General features: G+C 47.8%; 1 protein-coding gene across 5 annotated transcripts in view; it reads left to right on the top strand.

Annotated features, from left to right (window-relative positions):
• Positions 1-9,262, top strand: part of CBX5 (chromobox 5) — a 35,461-nt gene extending 26,199 nt beyond the window's left edge. For all 5 annotated transcript variants that reach the window (XM_026501684.4, XM_026501686.4, XM_048216553.2 and 2 more), the window contains exon 5: positions 500-9,262. In XM_026501684.4, coding sequence (XP_026357469.1) covers positions 500-650 — 151 coding nt within the window. In that variant the 3' untranslated portion in view covers positions 651-9,262. The remainder of the gene's footprint in view (positions 1-499) is intronic.
• The last annotated feature ends 7,965 nt before the right edge of the window (positions 9,263-17,227 follow it).

Raw genomic sequence — 17,227 nt, 5'->3', positions numbered from 1 at the left:
AGTTTCTCTTTTCTTATTATTGCAATCCATAGTTCTCACCAAAAGGATAATGAGTGTTTAAAAGACCACGAGATGGGGAAGGTTAAGACCCTTTCACTCAGATGATCCAGAAACTGGATTGATCATTCTGTGCATAATCAATAGAACTGAATGTAGGTTTGATTGTGTTCACTCAGTACATACAGTTTATCAAAATTATAGGAGCAAAATTTCTATAACTTCATTTTCAGCCTTTTGATTAAGGCTGCTATGTTTTCCATCTAAGTTCTAGCTGAAGACTTCTGCCTCTGTCTGATGTAGTAGTTAAATGGTACTCACTGATCATTTACTTGAACTTCTCCTTGAAAATATTGAGCTGTTAGGGTCCTTCTCACCTTGCAATCAAGATGGAGAGGAGATCCAGTTGGTTAAATCCATATAACAATATAAGCCTTGGCTTAGCTAGATTCTCTCTCACTCTCACGTCTCTCCTTCTAAATCTCTCATCCTCTCTCTCCAGGAAAGACACAGATGAAGCAGACCTGGTTCTCGCAAAAGAAGCTAATGTAAAGTGTCCACAGATTGTGATAGCGTTTTATGAAGAGAGACTGACGTGGCACGCATACCCTGAGGATGCGGAAAACAAAGAGAAGGAAACAGCAAAGAGCTAAAGGAGGGGGTGGTCTCTGTCATTTCTCTTTGTATATAATACATTCACCTCCCTGCCTCCTCTCCCTTCTGCCCACCCCCTTCTATCCTAAACACATCCATAAAAAATGTGCTTATCACTGTGCTCCACAGGAGAAATGTTGGTATTGGTTCTCTTGTAACATAACTGATGGTCTGATTCATGATAAGTGTCTCTCTGTGAAGACCAGGCATTTACATACTGTGTGTAATTCCCACAGTTTTTTCCTTTGCCCTGATCTCTTCCTTCTGCTCCCCTGTGACCTCAAGATGAGTTTTAACTTTTTAATCACCTTAGAGTCTTGATCTTTTCGGGGTTTGTTGCTTTTTAGATTGGGGAATTTTGTTATAATGATGATGAATTTTGGTTTCTTGCTTTGGTTCTTAGAACATGTTGATGACCAGCTAGCTTTTGTTTTGAGATGTTGGGATGGAAAAGATGTTCCCATCTTTTTAAAAAGCCAATAGCAACTGCCTACCTGTTGGGGCTTTCCCAACCTCATTCAGCTGTACCCAGTAGAATGCAGGGTTCCTGGTGTGGTCTTCTGGGCCACCCTCTGTCCATCCCCACTCATCCCCCCAGAATAGCTCCATTCCTTGGAGGACTTGAAATGTTACACTCACATTTGTCAAGGCACTCTTAGCCCCAGGACTTTTGGCTTCGTTTCTTAGCAGTCCCTGATTCTGCTTCTGCAGGGTGGTGTAGTCTGTCATAAAATGACAAGATTATGAACTGTGGAGATTTTTAGCTATTCGTACATGAGGATGATGGGGTAGGATACAGTTGTCTTTATGGTCACCTATGGTATATATGTATTTTTTCCTTCCATCCCTCACATTTGGACTATAGATTTATGTAGGTGTGAGTGACTGCCTGGTGCTTGCTTGTGCCAAGGTGCTAGGCACCCTCCAGCCCTGCCAGCTTTTGTGGCCTCCCAAAGCATTCCTGGTACCAAAGAGGCTTCAGACCTGACCCTCACTTCTCAGTGGACCCAAGTTTCCCCTCCATGCCATTATATTCAGTGGGGAATTCTTGGAGGGGAGCCATTGGCCACAGTATCAATTTTAAATATTCATAGCGTTTATAGTCGTCAGTTTCCTGCTTTGTTGACTCCTGGATTTGCTACCAAGAGTCCCCAAAGTATTACTACTCTTCCCTTTTTCCACCCTCAAACTCTTCATTGTGTTTTATTTCAAAAATACGTTTCTGTGGAAGACTCTCGCCTCGGAGTGACAGGCCCTGGCATTAGCATGTTGACACAACCTTCTGTCCCTACTCAGAATATTTCCCTTTTGGCTTCCTCCTGCTTTGCCGTTATACTGAGAGATTATTACCTGATCTTGTCCTTCCATCCTTGTCCCCCCAAGAAACGCCCTACTTCTCTTTAGCCTATTTCTTTTAGTTGGAGGGGGGTGGCTAGAGAATCAAGACTAAAAGTAAGGAAATAGCAGGGTTATGAGCACCCGCGTCCCGGTCCAAAGCTGAGGAATTAATAAATGCTTGAAATAGCCTTAATTCTAGAGTTCACCAGCCATTGAGGTTGTTTTTGTTGTTGCTTTTGATTTTTAAAACACATAGCTTTCTGGCCAGGAGCAGTCAGCCATTTCTAGATTATTCAGAGTAATCAGGGGAATGGATAGATTGCTCCAGTCCACAGATGAGCTGAATAATATGCAAATCATATACCCATTCATAGCACTTGTTACCATTGCTTTCCTGCTCAGCTGCTGATTGAATTCTGTGTGCTTGTATAAATTATGTCAAAAATTATACTGCACAGTTGAGAAGACAGCTGTTGCTGCAGTGACATGACAGACTGGAACAATGAAGCTTTTGGTTTAAGTCATCCAGGAAAATCCTTCTGAATGGTAATATGATTGGGTTAGAACTCCTAACCCATACCTCAAGTGGGTAGGAGTTTTTAATCTCCATCTTTCTTTACTCTGAAAGGATTCAAGGCCTAGATCAAGTGCTAGATAATTGACAGTTGGTTAGTACTTAATCTGATGGGCATCTGAAAGAAAGAAAGGATGGTCAGGAAACAGATTTGTCATACAAGTAGCCAAGGATAAAATTAGGGTAGACAAGAATAAGACAAAAGTAGGCCAGAGCCCCTGAGGAGGTGATCTGGGCCTGTTGATTTGCAGGTGGAGAAAATGACAGCTTATCCATGGAGCCAGTGTGTGTGTCTCAGGAGCAGTGGGCATGTAAACTACAGTGCGTGTTTTCCAGACCAGAATCAATATGTGGACAAGGAACACAACAGAATTAGTTGGTGCTGAGATTGGTCCTGAGAAAGCTGGGGCACGTGTTTGCTGTGGTTATAGGTGATATTTAAGACATTCGTCAAAATCTGATTTTCTTTTAGCAAAGGAAGTACCATCTACTACTCATCAGCTCTTTAATACCTTACTCCATCTTTTCTGTTCACAGTTGATTGAATCATGGTCTTGTACTGAATGCTGCCAGAACAGTTGTTTTCTCCCTGCCTACCTGTAGCTGCTTCTGTAGGAATGCAGGGAGCCAGAGGCCAGAGAGGCCAGTTCCAACTTCACCCCTCAGCAGAAAGAAAACCAGATGCCTGCCTGTGTCTCTGGCATTTGTTAGTTCTGAGCAGCTATCCTGGCCCTTGCAGAATTGCAATCTCAAATGGAAACCTGTCTTCATGGGGCTTTCTCCTCAGAAGAGTTAGTAGCCATGGGCTAAGCACTCCTAAACATCTAGGTCTCAGGTGAGCAAAGCATATTTTTCCGGTATTTACTCAGTCTTCTTTCAAAATATCTTTCTAATGCTGAATTTCTTCTAGTAATCAACATTCAAGGATCTCCCTTTCCATAGAAGCTAGCAGAGCCTTGCCCAGCAGAGTTGACCAAGGTCAGTGTAGCTGCTTTTCTGAGCCCTGCACTGGGCCAGTGCCGTCATGGTAGGATTAGCTGTTAGGAACATCAGCGCTGATGGAAGCACCCATTTTTAACCTGGAGAGAGCCATATCATTTTTCCTCCCGCAGTCCAGTTTTTGTCTGCCCAAGGGAGCATTTGAGTCTATGGTGTTCCCTAATACAAATCTAGGTGGTCCTTGGCTGTCCGTCCTGCAGCCATATCCCTGTTGCTCTTTGTTGGTGATGAAAGGTTAGTCCTGTTTCCATAGCTTGGGCAGTTAGGTTATTCTTAACTCTCTTCATTCCTGTTCTGTAGCTGCCCTGCACTCCATTCTCCTTCTGTTCAGGGCAGATCCTAAGGCTTTTTGGAAGGTACTTGGGATTTTCATCTTGGGACTTTGTTGGACCTGTGTTTAGTCCAGCTCACCTGAGTTACAGCGAGGGGTCAGAGGGATCTGTCTTGTGTCTGGACTGGGGAGCAATTGTCTTTCCCTTTTGAATTTTTTGAATTTTGAATTCGAGGGCCTAAATACTGCTTTCCGATGACATGAGAACCCCAGGTAGGGTTAGATCATTAGATTTGAAATGTGGAGATTGTTTCTCACAAATGAGGTCAAAGGAAAAGCTCATTTCGCATCCATGATTCCATCCTTTTGGTTTAGGTTTTTAGATTGAAATTTGTAGTGTTGGAGGTCTGTACCTTTGTAATCAGACTGCCAAGCAAGCAAATCTGTGGCAAGGTGGAGAGAGGAATGGTTTGGATCCAGTGTATTCTAGTTTCATGCTGGCTTTATGGCTAATCATAAAAGTTATATTTTCGAAAACAGATGTTACCAGCCTTGCACCCAGTGGTACATGATACGCTCAGAATTCAGTGTCCCCCCCCCCCCCAGTTAATAGAGGTGGGTTTGTATTGAGCTGTCTGCAGACGCTCAGAATTCAGTGTCCCCCCCCCCCCCAGTTAATAGAGGTGGGTTGTATTGAGCTGTCTGTAGACGCTCAGAATTCAGTGTCCCCCCCCCCCCAGTTAATAGAGGTGGGTTTGTGTTGAGCTGTCTGCAGACGCTCAGAATTCAGTGTGTCCCCCCCCCCCCAGTTAATAGAGGTGGGTTTGTGTTGAGCTGTCTGCAGACGCTCAGAATTCAGTGTCCCCCCCCCCCCAGTTAATAGAGGTGGGTTTGTGTTGAGCTGTCTGCAGACGCTCAGAATTCAGTGTCCCCCCCCCCCCCCCCCAGTTAATAGAGGTGGGTTGTGTTGAGCTGTCTGCATCTGCCACCTTAGTGTGCGTCACCATTCATTTTATTCCACAAGCATTTCTTTGGCCTTGGGGGTACAAAGTTGAAGAATGATACAGTCCCTGACCTCAAAGAACTTTCATACTGATGTGGGATGAACTGACTGTTAATAGTTCAGTATAATAAATGCTACAAATGGGTACACATTTCTGATTTGGGGACAGTAGGAGGGTGATGGTTCATAGGGGGACAGACTGGACCTTGGATGAACTGAGCTAACTGGCCATGGATGGACTACAACAAAGGCTTGTTTTATTCCAGAAAATAAGGATAACTGAAGGTTGGTTAGCAGTGCTGTTGCTGAGAGAGAAAATGACAGGTGAGTGGGGATTGAGAACCCCTCATTTTGAGCTGTTGTGGGCTTTTTGCCAAAGTATTTGATGGTCTGGTTAATCCTTGCCTGTGGGAAGTATTACGTATGTTGCAGATATAGTTCTGTGGGTTCTGTAACATTTATTCCTCATGGACATTTTATCAGAGTTGCTCACCCTTTTTTCAGTTTCTCATCCCTTTTGGAAGAATTAACATGAGGTTGGCTTTAAGCCTGAAACAAGGACACACTTGTCAATGACAAGGGATTTGCTAAACAGAAGGCTTGGGGGCATATCTCTTAACACGTGAGCATCTACTGTGTGCAGTGTGGTTGTATTGAACACTACAGGGTGGTGGCTCCTAAGCAGACCTCTGTCGGTTACGTGAAGACCTCTCCTGGAAGTGCCTGTACCCTGGCATTTCAGATTTTACTCAAATCTAGGCAAGTCTAGAGTGAGGCCTAGCCCTGCTAAGAAACAGCCTGACTTTAAGAAGTTTCTTAGTTCTGAACTGTGTAGCCACAAGAAGATTTCTGTCTGGATCATTGAGAGTTGACTAACTTTGGAAGTCAGAATTCCCAGGAATAAAGAGTAACAGTTCTGGAAAATTAAAATGTGAAGGTTCTTTGGATAGCTTCATAAAAATAGTTCTAATTTCTTTGTGCTTTCGCTGGATTTCTTGAATTTTAAACTACCTCATCTTATCTTGTCCTTTTAGAGTCCTTCAGCTTGTCATTGCCACTCTAACATCGTGCTTGGCTTTGGTTGTTGTCTGACATGGAGTTTTTTCTACGCCTTGACAGCGAGTTCTCTTCCTCTTCATCCTGATCCTCATCTCATTATCTCATATTGTTCTTCTGTCAGAGAAGTGTGTTAAAATAGTTTAAAATCTTGGCTATGGGAAGAAAATGATCCTTCAGTGCTGTTTGTCTCTGGGATCAGTAAGAAAGAGTTAAAACCAAGTGCTGGGGGAGGGGACGGAACCTGCACTGGAGGCAGCTGAGGAGGGAAGAGCCATTAATTAAGACAATTTCAAAGTCAACTGATTGTGATCATTAATGTCACAATAGATCAAAACCTAATTATCACAGCCTAGGTAAGAGCCATCAGTATTAATCGGAAAATCTAATAGGAAACTATTATCAAGAAATTAGGCTAAATTGAATGCAATGAACTTTTTATCTTGCCATTCTGTGTGTGTGTGTGTGTGAGAGAGAGAGAGAGAGAGGTTCCCTGGCATTGGCAGGTGTGACCCTCACAGTTGATCTAGGTGCCAGTGGCCAGTTCATCATACTTTTTGAGGAATTCCAAACAGACTGAACCTGAACTGTCATTGTCATCTTAATATTTTTTGAACATTATCACCACCTGGACTTGTCCAGTGTGATCAGCAATCAGTGAAAGAAGGTTAATATTTAGGTCTCGGGATGGTTGGTCCTTCCTGGAATGAGAGTATCTCTGGTGGACATTATACTGTGTGTGTTGGCAAATCATTCTTTGAGCTTCTGAGGTATGTAGAGTCCTGCTGCTCTGGCTGTTGCGAGGGGGTACAGAGGAAAAGCGAGACTTCCTGCCTGGAGATTCTTCAGGGAGACCCCAGAAGATAGAGTTTAATCATGTCACAGCGCTTTTAAAGCTCAAGTCAGTGTTTTGCGGTTTCCGGTAGCTTTAGGATTTGATTCTAAGTTAGGGCTGACTGTGGATTTAGTTTTTCCCCCCCCTAGTTTTAGGATAAGAGTCATAATGATTACTACCAGAATCCAGTTGTAAGTTCGGGGGTGGGGGGTGTCTTTTTCCTTTAAGCTTGCTTTCATCCAAGAGTTATGCCCTTCTTGGGATAGTAAAGAAGATTACGAGAGTCTTACAACTAGTTCTAGAGCACACTTCGTCCCCTCTCTCTGAATGGAAAACTAGGGTCACCATTAATATCCGTAATCTCGAGAGCCATTCATGAGGATCCTGCCAACTCCTGCAGTTGGGCTGGCGCAGAAAGGTTGGAAAGATGCTGCCTTGTGGGCACTGAGGGGAGGCACAAGCGGCAGCAGGAGGGCATCGGGGGCCCATCCCACCTGCTTTAACCTGGAGAGAGTGCCGCTGAGGCCACTGCTGTTGCTGGCCTTGCGCCTCCTCCCGTGACCTTGCAGCTCAGCACTACCAGGACCACCACTGGGGACAAGGTTCTTGCTCGAATGAGGTCTTGTTCTTGGATTTTAGGATTTAGGAAGAGGGGTGACTCAGTATAGAACTTTGGGAAATCAGTGTGGCTTAGTCCCTCACCTCTTACGATTAAGTATTTCTTTACAAAAGAATTCATGCCCTTAATGCTTTGAAATGTAATGTTATTTGCAAAACATCCATTGACACATGACTTTCAGAAGCAGTCTTTGTCTCCAAGGTTCCTCACGTTATGCCGGATAAATAATAGGCCCTCTGTTAATACTTGTGGGTTGGTTGAGTTCATCTAGTTTGCAGAGTGAAGTGTACCTGCTGACTTCCTTTTGCTCACACATGTACTCTAAGAAGTAAGGTGCCCTAGGGAGTGAAACAAGAATTGAGTGGATGCTGACTACGTGTGCCAACCTCCTCAACTGATTCATAATGGCTGACCTTGGGCAAGTCACTCCTTTCAATGCCTCAGTTCCCCATCTGTCAAATGGGGTTAATGATACTGACCTACCTCACAGGGGTGTTGTGAGGCATTGTAAATCAAAGTTGGTAGAATACTTCAGGGTCCTCGGTGGAGGATGCCTTGAGCCGAAGTCTAAAGTCCAGGCCTGACATAGGCTTTAGTCCTCACTGAGCTGTCCCAAGGTTGGAACTACTAGTGACCTCGGCAAGTTCTCTGCCCCCCACCCCTCATCAAAGCTGCTAGTTCAGATGTTGACAGTGTTTTTGTGAATGTTGGAGTCTTAATAGTCCAGACATAGGATGTTATGGGGGAAGGCACTTAGTATTTTCTATGTCTTGCATCCACAAAGAGAGGCTGTTTCAGACCCAAGAGCATTGGATTAGGGAACTATGAGGCAGGGATGCTACTGCTTGTTTCTCTCTGCAGGTTGAGAATTAAGGTCCCATTCCCCATGGGATTGGAACAGACTTCAGCTGTCTCAGGAGCAAAGTGAACACAGGGGGCTTAATTTATATCGTTGCTTTTATCTCGTGTCCCCCCCCCCCCCCCGAACTGAGTCACTGCACCCCTTGCCTCCCCATAGGAACCAGCTGGTTCAATAAACATAACCACTTTCTCCATCCCCTACCAAAAAAGAGCCACTTTGGGAAAAATTTTTTCTAGAGATACGTTTCACACTCTTAGAGCTTCATCCAACTTAACTGTACTCATTTGTCATCTTTTTCTCTGTGTCCACAGTCTGAACCTGACTTTGACCTGTTTTCCCTCCGGTTTGGGGAAAGTTTGGACACTATTTCTATTTGCCCAGATGTGGGCTCAGCCAGCTCCTCTTCCCAACAGGGCTCTTTCTCCTTTCCCTCTCCTTGGCCCTAGACGTGTAACCCATGGAAAAGCACAAGGTCCTGGCCTCTTGCTGCCGTCACATTCCGGTTCTCCGTGCTTTGTGGACTTGCTCTGTTCCCCCAGCTCTGGCGGCACCAGGTGGTTCTGTGGAGTTCTGGAGGATGGAGAGATCACAGTCTGACCTCCTGCCAAGTAGCCAGGAGTTGATTTACCCATGGCCCAGCAGCCTTGCCGCCCTTTCCCACAGGATGGGATTTGAGAGACTTGAGAGGCTGGGCTTCTTTCCACACTCTGTCCCATTCTGAGTAGCAAAACACCTCTCGCTTGGTAGCCAGATTTCTAAGTGGGAAAATGGGAAATTGAATTCTCTATGGACCTTTTTGGTTTGTGGGGGAGTTTTGGTTGTGTTTCTTGGTTTTAGTTCAGCCAGACATGTCGGCTTTTCATTTTTTTATTTTTTTAGGATAAGTGATATATATATATGTTCGCCTTTTAAATGTAAATGTTTAAAAGTAGGCAATTTATGTGTTTCCACAACTGACATTGATGCAGACCTCATTCTCTCCCCCTCTTCCACCCTCCTCTTTTCCCTCTTTTCATACTCTTGTATTGGTTCTAATAAATGGTTGCTTTTCAAATACGGATCCTGAGTGGTGGTTTCAAGATCTGGGTCTGACACCCTTCCTTAATTTGGTCCCTGGAATGTCAGCCAGTAGTCACACGTGCCTTTCTGAAAGAGCAGTGAGACTTCCAGAGCAAGGGCTTTCTTCTAACAGTTGCCGGTCTCTGACTTGCCACGGGGTGGCGCAAGCCTGAGGGACTAAGAGACTGCGTATCCCGTTCCTACGCTATTCCCTTAACCAGTTCAGACTGTGCCTTCCTGGTCTCTGCACTCATCTCTGCTGCCAGTGGCTCGGAGAATAAGTATTAGCCGTCAGCAACCCAGGGGCCCCAGAAGAACCAGCCCCCGGCTATTAGAATTTGTGGAAAACCGCACTGACCATCTACATCCGGCTTGAAAATCCCGTATATGTGAGCTTGCAAATACAGCTCTTTTATCATCTTTTCTGATTGGCTTCACAAACGCCGAAGAAACTGTTTCTCAAACGACTTGTTGATTGTGGGTCAGGAGCGTGGTGTGTCCATGTGGGGTGTGGGGGAGCAGGAATTGGAAGTTGGATTAAGAGGAAAATATGCAAATAGTTTATTAATTAATAAAAGCCTGATGCAGTTTCAAATCTGATGGATGGACACAGGCAGAAACTCTCACAGAAGAGCAGTGAGGAAGGCAGAGGGGTCCCAGAACCAAGACCACCTCCCACTGAGATAGAACGCCCCTGAAGGCTGAGCCCTTTTTCCCACATCTCTTATCTGCAGTTCTCCCCTCTTGTTTTCTTGCTGCTGAGTTACAGGGTCTCCCCAGTCTAATCTCGTAAAGTCTTATGAAGACATCTGTAGGTTGGCTGGTTTAATGGTCCATGACCCCATAAACATGGGACAGGAGAGCCATTTGGTCCACTTCAGAGCCAGCCCGTTCTGGACATTATTTATTTCCCACCTCTGAAGCCTGGGACTGCTTGCTCCCTTGCCTTCCCCTTCCTAGTTCTCTCACCCTCACGCCACTTTGTCTCTGCCTAGGGCCTGTGCAAGGCGCGGCTCTGGGGTTTTGACACCCGCACTCCCTCTCCTAAACAACTGTGTCTTGGTTTTTGTTTCCCTCCAGTCAGGGATCCGCCTGCGTGGCACTCATTCAGATGAGCTCATCATCGCTCATAACTCTTCTCCCAGGAATGTTGCCTCTCAGTGTGCTGGACAAGTCCGGAGCCGGGCTGTTTTGCCTCCCCTTTGTCTCCACTAAAGGGCTGCAGAGCTAGTGAGATCGATGCAGTGCCGACAGCCTGGGGAAAACGGAGGACCGAGTGCGGGGGTCTGTGCTTAGATGGGTTCCGGGTGCACGTGCTCTGTTAGCGGAAGCGGCCCCCCAGGCAGTGGCCCCCCAGGCAGCCTCCACCTTTGGAAGGAAGCGGGAGCCCTGGTGTCATGGGCTGCCGCCTGTGAGTTTGTGCAGAGGGGAGCCCGTTACAGCCTGTGGCCACGCCACACTGCTCCTGCTCCGCCAGCTTGAGGGTGACCTGTGGAGTAATGTGGGAGCAAGCAGGGCAAAGGCTGGGGTCAGCTAGTATTGCGAGCATGCCACACAGGCCCTGGGGGGCTCTGTTACTCCAGCAGGGATGGGGGAGGTAAAGACCGAGAAACCTCACAAACCCTTTCACTCAAAACCCTCCTGCTTGAAGTCAGGGACGGCTGAAGGCACGTGAAGGGAAGGGTCTGGTCCTGGGCTCTGTGGCTTCTAGGCCTTTGTCTCCTCCTCCCCTGCCTCTGCTCTCCTGCTTCCCCCACCCCCTCTGCAGCTGTAACATCTTGCTTTCCAGGTGCCGGCTCCCTCCTCTCTTAGCTTCTGTCTTTATTTGTGTGTCTGTATTTTTTATGGGTTCTCCCCTTTGTCTACTATATCATGTGTGTTTTTCTCTTTCTTTGTCTTTTTTCTTCTCATTTCTGGTCTCTCCACCCCATGTTCTCTCCACCCCCTTTAAATTTCATAAGCAGCCTCAATTTGGACATTTAATTTCAACCCCATCAAATTATTATCTTTCTTGCAACAATCTGGGACTCTTTACGAGCTCTTTCTACCCCATGCCACCGCTGGAAACAGGTGCATCTCTTTCTGTGTATAATGCGATGCTCCCTCCCAGATGGGGAGAGGCGATGCCTCATGCCTTTTCTCAGCAAAGCCTTGTGTGATCATTTGGTTATGAGCCAGGGAGAGAGGGAGAGAGGCTGAGAATTGCGCTGGCTGATAAATCTGGGGGCTGATGAAATGAAAAGGTTGGGGGTTATCATTGCACCCCTTCCTTTCTTCCCCCTTCCTGCTGCTGCTGTCTTCTGGGAAAGAAGCTGGCGGTGAGCTGAGGGACGGGGCCCCAGCTGCTGCAGGCTGCAGCGAGGAGATTCTGCTTCTGTGTCTGCAGCAAGGGTGGGGGTGGGAGCAGGTGAGATCTGCAGCGCGGGGGAGGAGGGCAGGTGTACTGAAGCCCTTGCCTGTGCTGCGTATGCACAGGGTGAACCCTACCTTCCTGCCATTTCCAACACCACGCAGCACCTCCATGCTGCCTGTTCCCCAATTCCCCTGCCCGCACTGGAACCCTCTGCTGCCTTATGTTTCAACTCCCAGAGACCTGGGCCTGACTCTGCCCCTTTGTCCTGTCATGCACCACCCCTCCTCTAGTACCTCCCTCCTCTAGTTCCTGCCTCCCCTTTTCAGTCTTATCTGCGCAAGGAGCTGGGAGGTGGGGGAGCGGGGGAAGCACCACCAGGATGCTCCCGGCAGGGGGCAAGGCTGGCCTACCTGCTCCTAGCGAGTGCTGCCAAGGATGGGGAAAATCTCTCTGGCTTTGAGACCAGAATACAAAGGGTGCTCCCTCTTTCCATCTTTTCTCTGCCCTTCCTGCCTCTTCCCTGTTCATGTCCTTTCTCAGTTCCTTTCCCCCTGTTTTTATGTCCATGTTTATAGTAATAGACAGGTAATAAGAGGGCTCACGGGAAGGAATTGAGAGGGAAAGGAAAGTACAGATTTTTTTTTCCTCCTCCCCTTTCTCCTCTTGGGGAATCGGAGCATCTCTCCACCTTCAGCCCTGCTGATTCTCTCAGCAATGATGTCTAAACAGGGATTCTTAACCATAATTTCATAACCCTCCTTGAGGTGATTGGAGTCTGAGGTGTTGCTGTTCAGCTAAACCAATTGCATCCTTATTTCTGTCTGAATTTGTTGCTCCCTTTTAGCATAGGAATAAAAACTTCCTTCTGCAGGGGGTCGGGGTGGGGGTGGAGGGGCTGTCTTGTTGCCCCATTCATCAACCTAAGGGATCATGGGGCAGGTAGAAACCATTTCCCTGCTTCCCTCCTCCACCACTAAAAGGCAGGCCCAGCTGATAGAGGGAGGTGAGGAGCAGGGGTTGGGTGTATTATCCCCACCTGGCTTTTTTCACTCAAAGCAGAGAAGAGGGTTTCCGGTTTGGATTAAGGAGCTGGGTCAGGTGTGGCTAGGGACGCCACTGCTTGGATAGAGGACGTGGAAGAGAGAGGGAAGGAGGTACAAGGTTGCCCCTGTGAGGACCTGGGAGAATGGAATGAAATGAGGAAGGATGGGAGATGAGAGGCTCGGAAAAATCAGATGCTGTGCAGGGGATGTGTGTGCGCGCGCAAGCCCTGATGCGAGGGCCGTGGCCAGACATGATGTCTTCTTCACCCGGACACAGCCGGCTGGCACGTCACTTCTGAAGAGCTCCGGGCAATGAGTCAACTTAGCGTCTACCCTCATGTGTTCTGAGTTAGAATAGTTTGCTCTGAACTGGATGAGTGCTCTGAAAATCTAAAATATATTTTTGATTACTTCAGGGGGCCCTCTGCAGCATCCTGAATGGCTTCAATTTCTGCCCTGGCATGGGGGTGGAGGGCCTGGAATCCTCATGTTCTCTTCCCTAGATCCCCAGTCCTGCTTCAGGTGGTGTCAGGGAGCTGACCAGGCGAATATGTAGGGGGAGGGGAGATTGAGGGCTGGCCAGACAGGTGTCTCCTTGGCTGCAGAGGGGATGCCCTAATGCGCATTAAAGATTCATGCACAACTGATTAGCTGTTGCTGTCACCCAAGAAGAGAGGGGGGCAAACAGCCCCCTTCCTCCCAGAGAAACGGCAGGTCTGTGTGTATATGAGAATTCGGAAATAACTCTCACTATACATTCGTGCTCATATGAATCTATTAGACCGCATTGAGTCCAAGTTGAGTGTAATGGAGGGGAAGCAGTGGTCTAGGTAATTCAAGGTAGCAGAAGATCCTCAGGTCATTTAGGACTATGATCGAAAGGTGCTTTGTGGGCTTCTCCGGGCCAAGAGGAAGAGGTCATTCATAGAGGCAAACAAAAGCTGTTCTTAGCTCTGCACCAGGACAGCCATACAGATCAGAAGCAGAAAATTGCAGGCAATGCGTCTGTTCAGGTGGAAAGGCAGGGAGGCCAGAGAGGGCCTCAGGGGCAGCATGCTATTGGAAGGCCAGTGAGCATGTTGGAAGGCCAAAGGCACAAAGAATGGCAGGACGAAGTGTGGACGGAGCGGTTAGGAAGCAACAGAAGCCCACAAACGAGCTCGCTCTAGAATTCGCCAGAGCACCAGCCCAGGCACTGGGAAAAAATCGTTAGGTGAAAGTTCAAGTCGGGCTGTGTGGTACTGGGTAAATTCATTTCCCCCTCTGGGTATCAGTTTTGCGGTCAGGGGGGCGGGGGACTCACATCAAATACTGAGTAATAATTTCATTTTTCACAAAATATTTTGTCTTTTATTATAATAAAACTGATATAAGGAAAAATTAGAAAAAGTGTAATTCTATCATGTTGATACAATTAATATATATATATATATATATTTTAAAGATGTTATTTATTTATTCGACAGAGATAGAGACAGCCAGCGAGAGAGGGAACACAAGCAGGGGGAGTGGGAGAGGAAGAAGCAGGCTCATAGCGGAGGAGCCTGATGTGGGGCTCGATCCCATAACGCTGGGATCACGCCCTGAGCCGAAGGCAGACGCTTAACCGCTATGCCACCCAGGTGCCCCAATTAATATATTTTTATGTTTATGTGCCTGACCGGATTTTGTCCATATGAGACAAATTCTTGTTTTTATGTAGTGTGTATACCGTTTTGTATTTTTTTCACTTAACATTATAAAATAGTTCCATAGCACTATATATTCGTAACAATCACTATTTTTATTTTTTTTAAAGATTTTATTTGTTTATTTGAGAGCTAGCGCGCAAAGAGTGTGCAGGCAGGAGCAGGAGGGGAGGGGCAGACGGAAAGGAAGAAGCAGACTCTTCCCCCCCCCCCCGCCCCCAGCGGGAGCCCAGGACCCTGGGATCTTGACCTGAGCCAAGCCAAGGCAGACGATTAACTGACTAAACCCCCCAGGTGCCCCTGTAATAGTCACTGCTTAAAATGGTCATGAAGGTACCAGCTATGGATTCTAGCAGGATCCCGGGTCCGCAAGGCCCCCTCCTACCTCTCTGGCTGCTCTATCTCGGCCTTCTACCTCTGAAATGGTGGCAGTTCCGAGGTTTCCCTTCTCAGCTCGTGTTCTCGTTACACTGTTTCCTACTCCGGACATGGTCCATCCACTGTCATAATTTCAGCTACTGCTTGTGATAAGGCTCATGACCCCAGAGCTCTCTGCACACCAACTGTTTCTGTCTCACCTGTATCCACTCGCCTTCCTTTGCTTCCTCCTGAGGATCCTGCAGAGTTGTCAAAGCCAAGAGCTTTACTGATGGCGGCTCCACGTCATCCCTGCCTTCGGGAGCTCATGGTCTAAGACATAGTTACTGCTTGGGGGGTGGTCATTGCAGACTTCGTGAAGGATGAACAGTGAATAAGGATGTGAACATAATTTAAAGAATGACATATGACATCAAGGGAGACCGGACCTGCCTTGGTCATCACCAGCAGCGGTGAAACTCACCGAGAACACCAACAGTTGGCAGGACCTTCACTGCCAGACTGTCTGACCACCTCCTGGCCTCAGCGCCACAGGCCTTCCTCCTGCCCTCCTGCTTTTGGCCTGGGACTGTCCTGGTCTCAATACCCTTATCACTGAGGCTTTCCCTGCAGTGGAGTTTGCGCATTATATCCCTTGAAACACTAGAAGTCTGTTTCTGAGTTTGGGATCTCCAAAAAAGTGGCTCATACATCATTCAGGCCCTCATGGGGGAAGCACAGAGGACAAAGTGGGGGAATTGGAGGAAGGTGATGGAGAGCTCCCTGAGGAGAGCAGGGGAAAGCATTTGAGATGGAGAAAGGATAGGATTTCTGGAGGGTAAGAAGGAAGAAACCAAGCTTGCAAGAAAGGAGAGAGGAAATGGGAGTGGAAAGGGTGGGTGCATAAGGGAGAGGAAAAGGAAAGAGAAAGCAAAGGTAAGAAAGGTGAGCTATGGATAGGGAGTGGGGGAAAGGCACTACATGAGGGAGGGACCTTGGTTGTGTCCAGGGACCTGGACACCACCACCACCAAAAAAAGGTGATGAGAGTTTTAGCAGAGACAGTTTCAGCAAGTCCTCCTGTCTGGGGGAGTGGGAGGGGAGGGCAGGGCATTCCAGTGGTGCCCAGCCTCGAGGAATGTCATAATCCCTGACACACATGCGTACCTATAGCCTCCTGTAAGCTAACGGGGTCACTGGTTGTCTCCCCCAGAAAATGCCCAGTCGAAGCTCTATAGGTGGGGGTAGGCTGGAGCCCTATATGAACTCCCTCCTTGTTGGGCACTCTGCTCTCTGCTGTGAAGCTGGGTCCAGACTACATCTCTTGGGGGGATAGAGTCAGCATTAAGAATGAAGGGTCCTGGGGGGTGCAGTTGTTAGGTGTCTGCCTTCGGCTCAGGGCGTGATCCCGGCGTTCCGGGATCGAGCCCCACATCGGGCTCCTCTGTTGGGAGCCTGCTGCTTCCTCTCCCACTCCCCCTGCCTGTGTTCCCTCTCTCGCTGGCTGTCTGTCTCTGTCAAATAAATAAAAATCTTAAAAAAAAAAAAAAAAGAATGAAGGGTCTTGGGGGCGGCTGAGTGGCTCAGTTGGTTAAGCATTCAACTCTTAGTTTCAGCTCAGGTCATGATCTCGGGCTTGTGGGATCGAGCCCTGCGCTGGGCTCTATGCTCAGAGTGGACTCTGCTTGTCCCTCTCCCTCTGCTCCTCCCCCTGCTCACTCTCTCTCTAAAATAAATAAATAAAATATTTTTAAAAAAGAATGAAGGGTCTTGTCATCAGAGTCAGAGGGACCAATGTTTGATAAGACAAGTGTCCAGCGAACTGGAGCTTTCCTGCACTGAATGCATTTACACTTCACGACTCAGAGTTCGGCCCTTTGGGATCTGCCCAGCTGTCAGTTGATTAATGGAAGAGCCAGGCCTGGAACCCAGGTCTGCCTTCCCCAGAATTCCCCACTGTATTCTGTTCCCAGAGGTTTTGCCTGTGCCCCTCCCCCCACGCTGGGGTACCTGCTCAAGGCAAGACTGTTGACAAGCAAGGGCAGGCTGGGCAATTAAGGGGCCTGGGAGAGCCTGCTGTAAATTGGCCAAGGGAGCACAAAGCCACAGGAAGAAGCAGGAGCACTGGGGATGGGGGGAGGGGTGGGGGAGGACACCAGGAAGTGCCAGGGAGGGGACGGTAAGAACGGGAGGGAGCTGGGGATCAGGACTCAGTTTTCCAGAGTTTTCCAGAGATGGCCCTGTGGCTATCTGGTAGGCAGCCTGAGGTGATTTGGGGGTTTGTGCTGCCCCCTGGTAGCCATCGAGGGAAGAGCAGTAAGCCCACAAGCAGGTCTGACCACCCACCCTGTGGGATAAGTGTCTTGCTGTCCCACAGGGTCTTGCAGAATGCATACTGGTGAAATTCGAGCCCTGGAAACCCCCCGATCCTTTAGGCTTCTCGGTGAGGACCATTCAGTGGAGGTGCCCTTCTCCCCAGGGAAACGGGCAAGATGGGTCCTCACGTCATCTGCCTGGAAT

Source organism: Ursus arctos, unplaced genomic scaffold (assembly GCF_023065955.2).
Source record: "Ursus arctos isolate Adak ecotype North America unplaced genomic scaffold, UrsArc2.0 scaffold_26, whole genome shotgun sequence".
Taxonomy (NCBI): Eukaryota; Metazoa; Chordata; class Mammalia; order Carnivora; family Ursidae; genus Ursus; species Ursus arctos.
The sequence above is the reverse complement of the archived record's forward strand: the minus strand, read 5'-3'. Positions and strand labels throughout refer to the sequence as shown.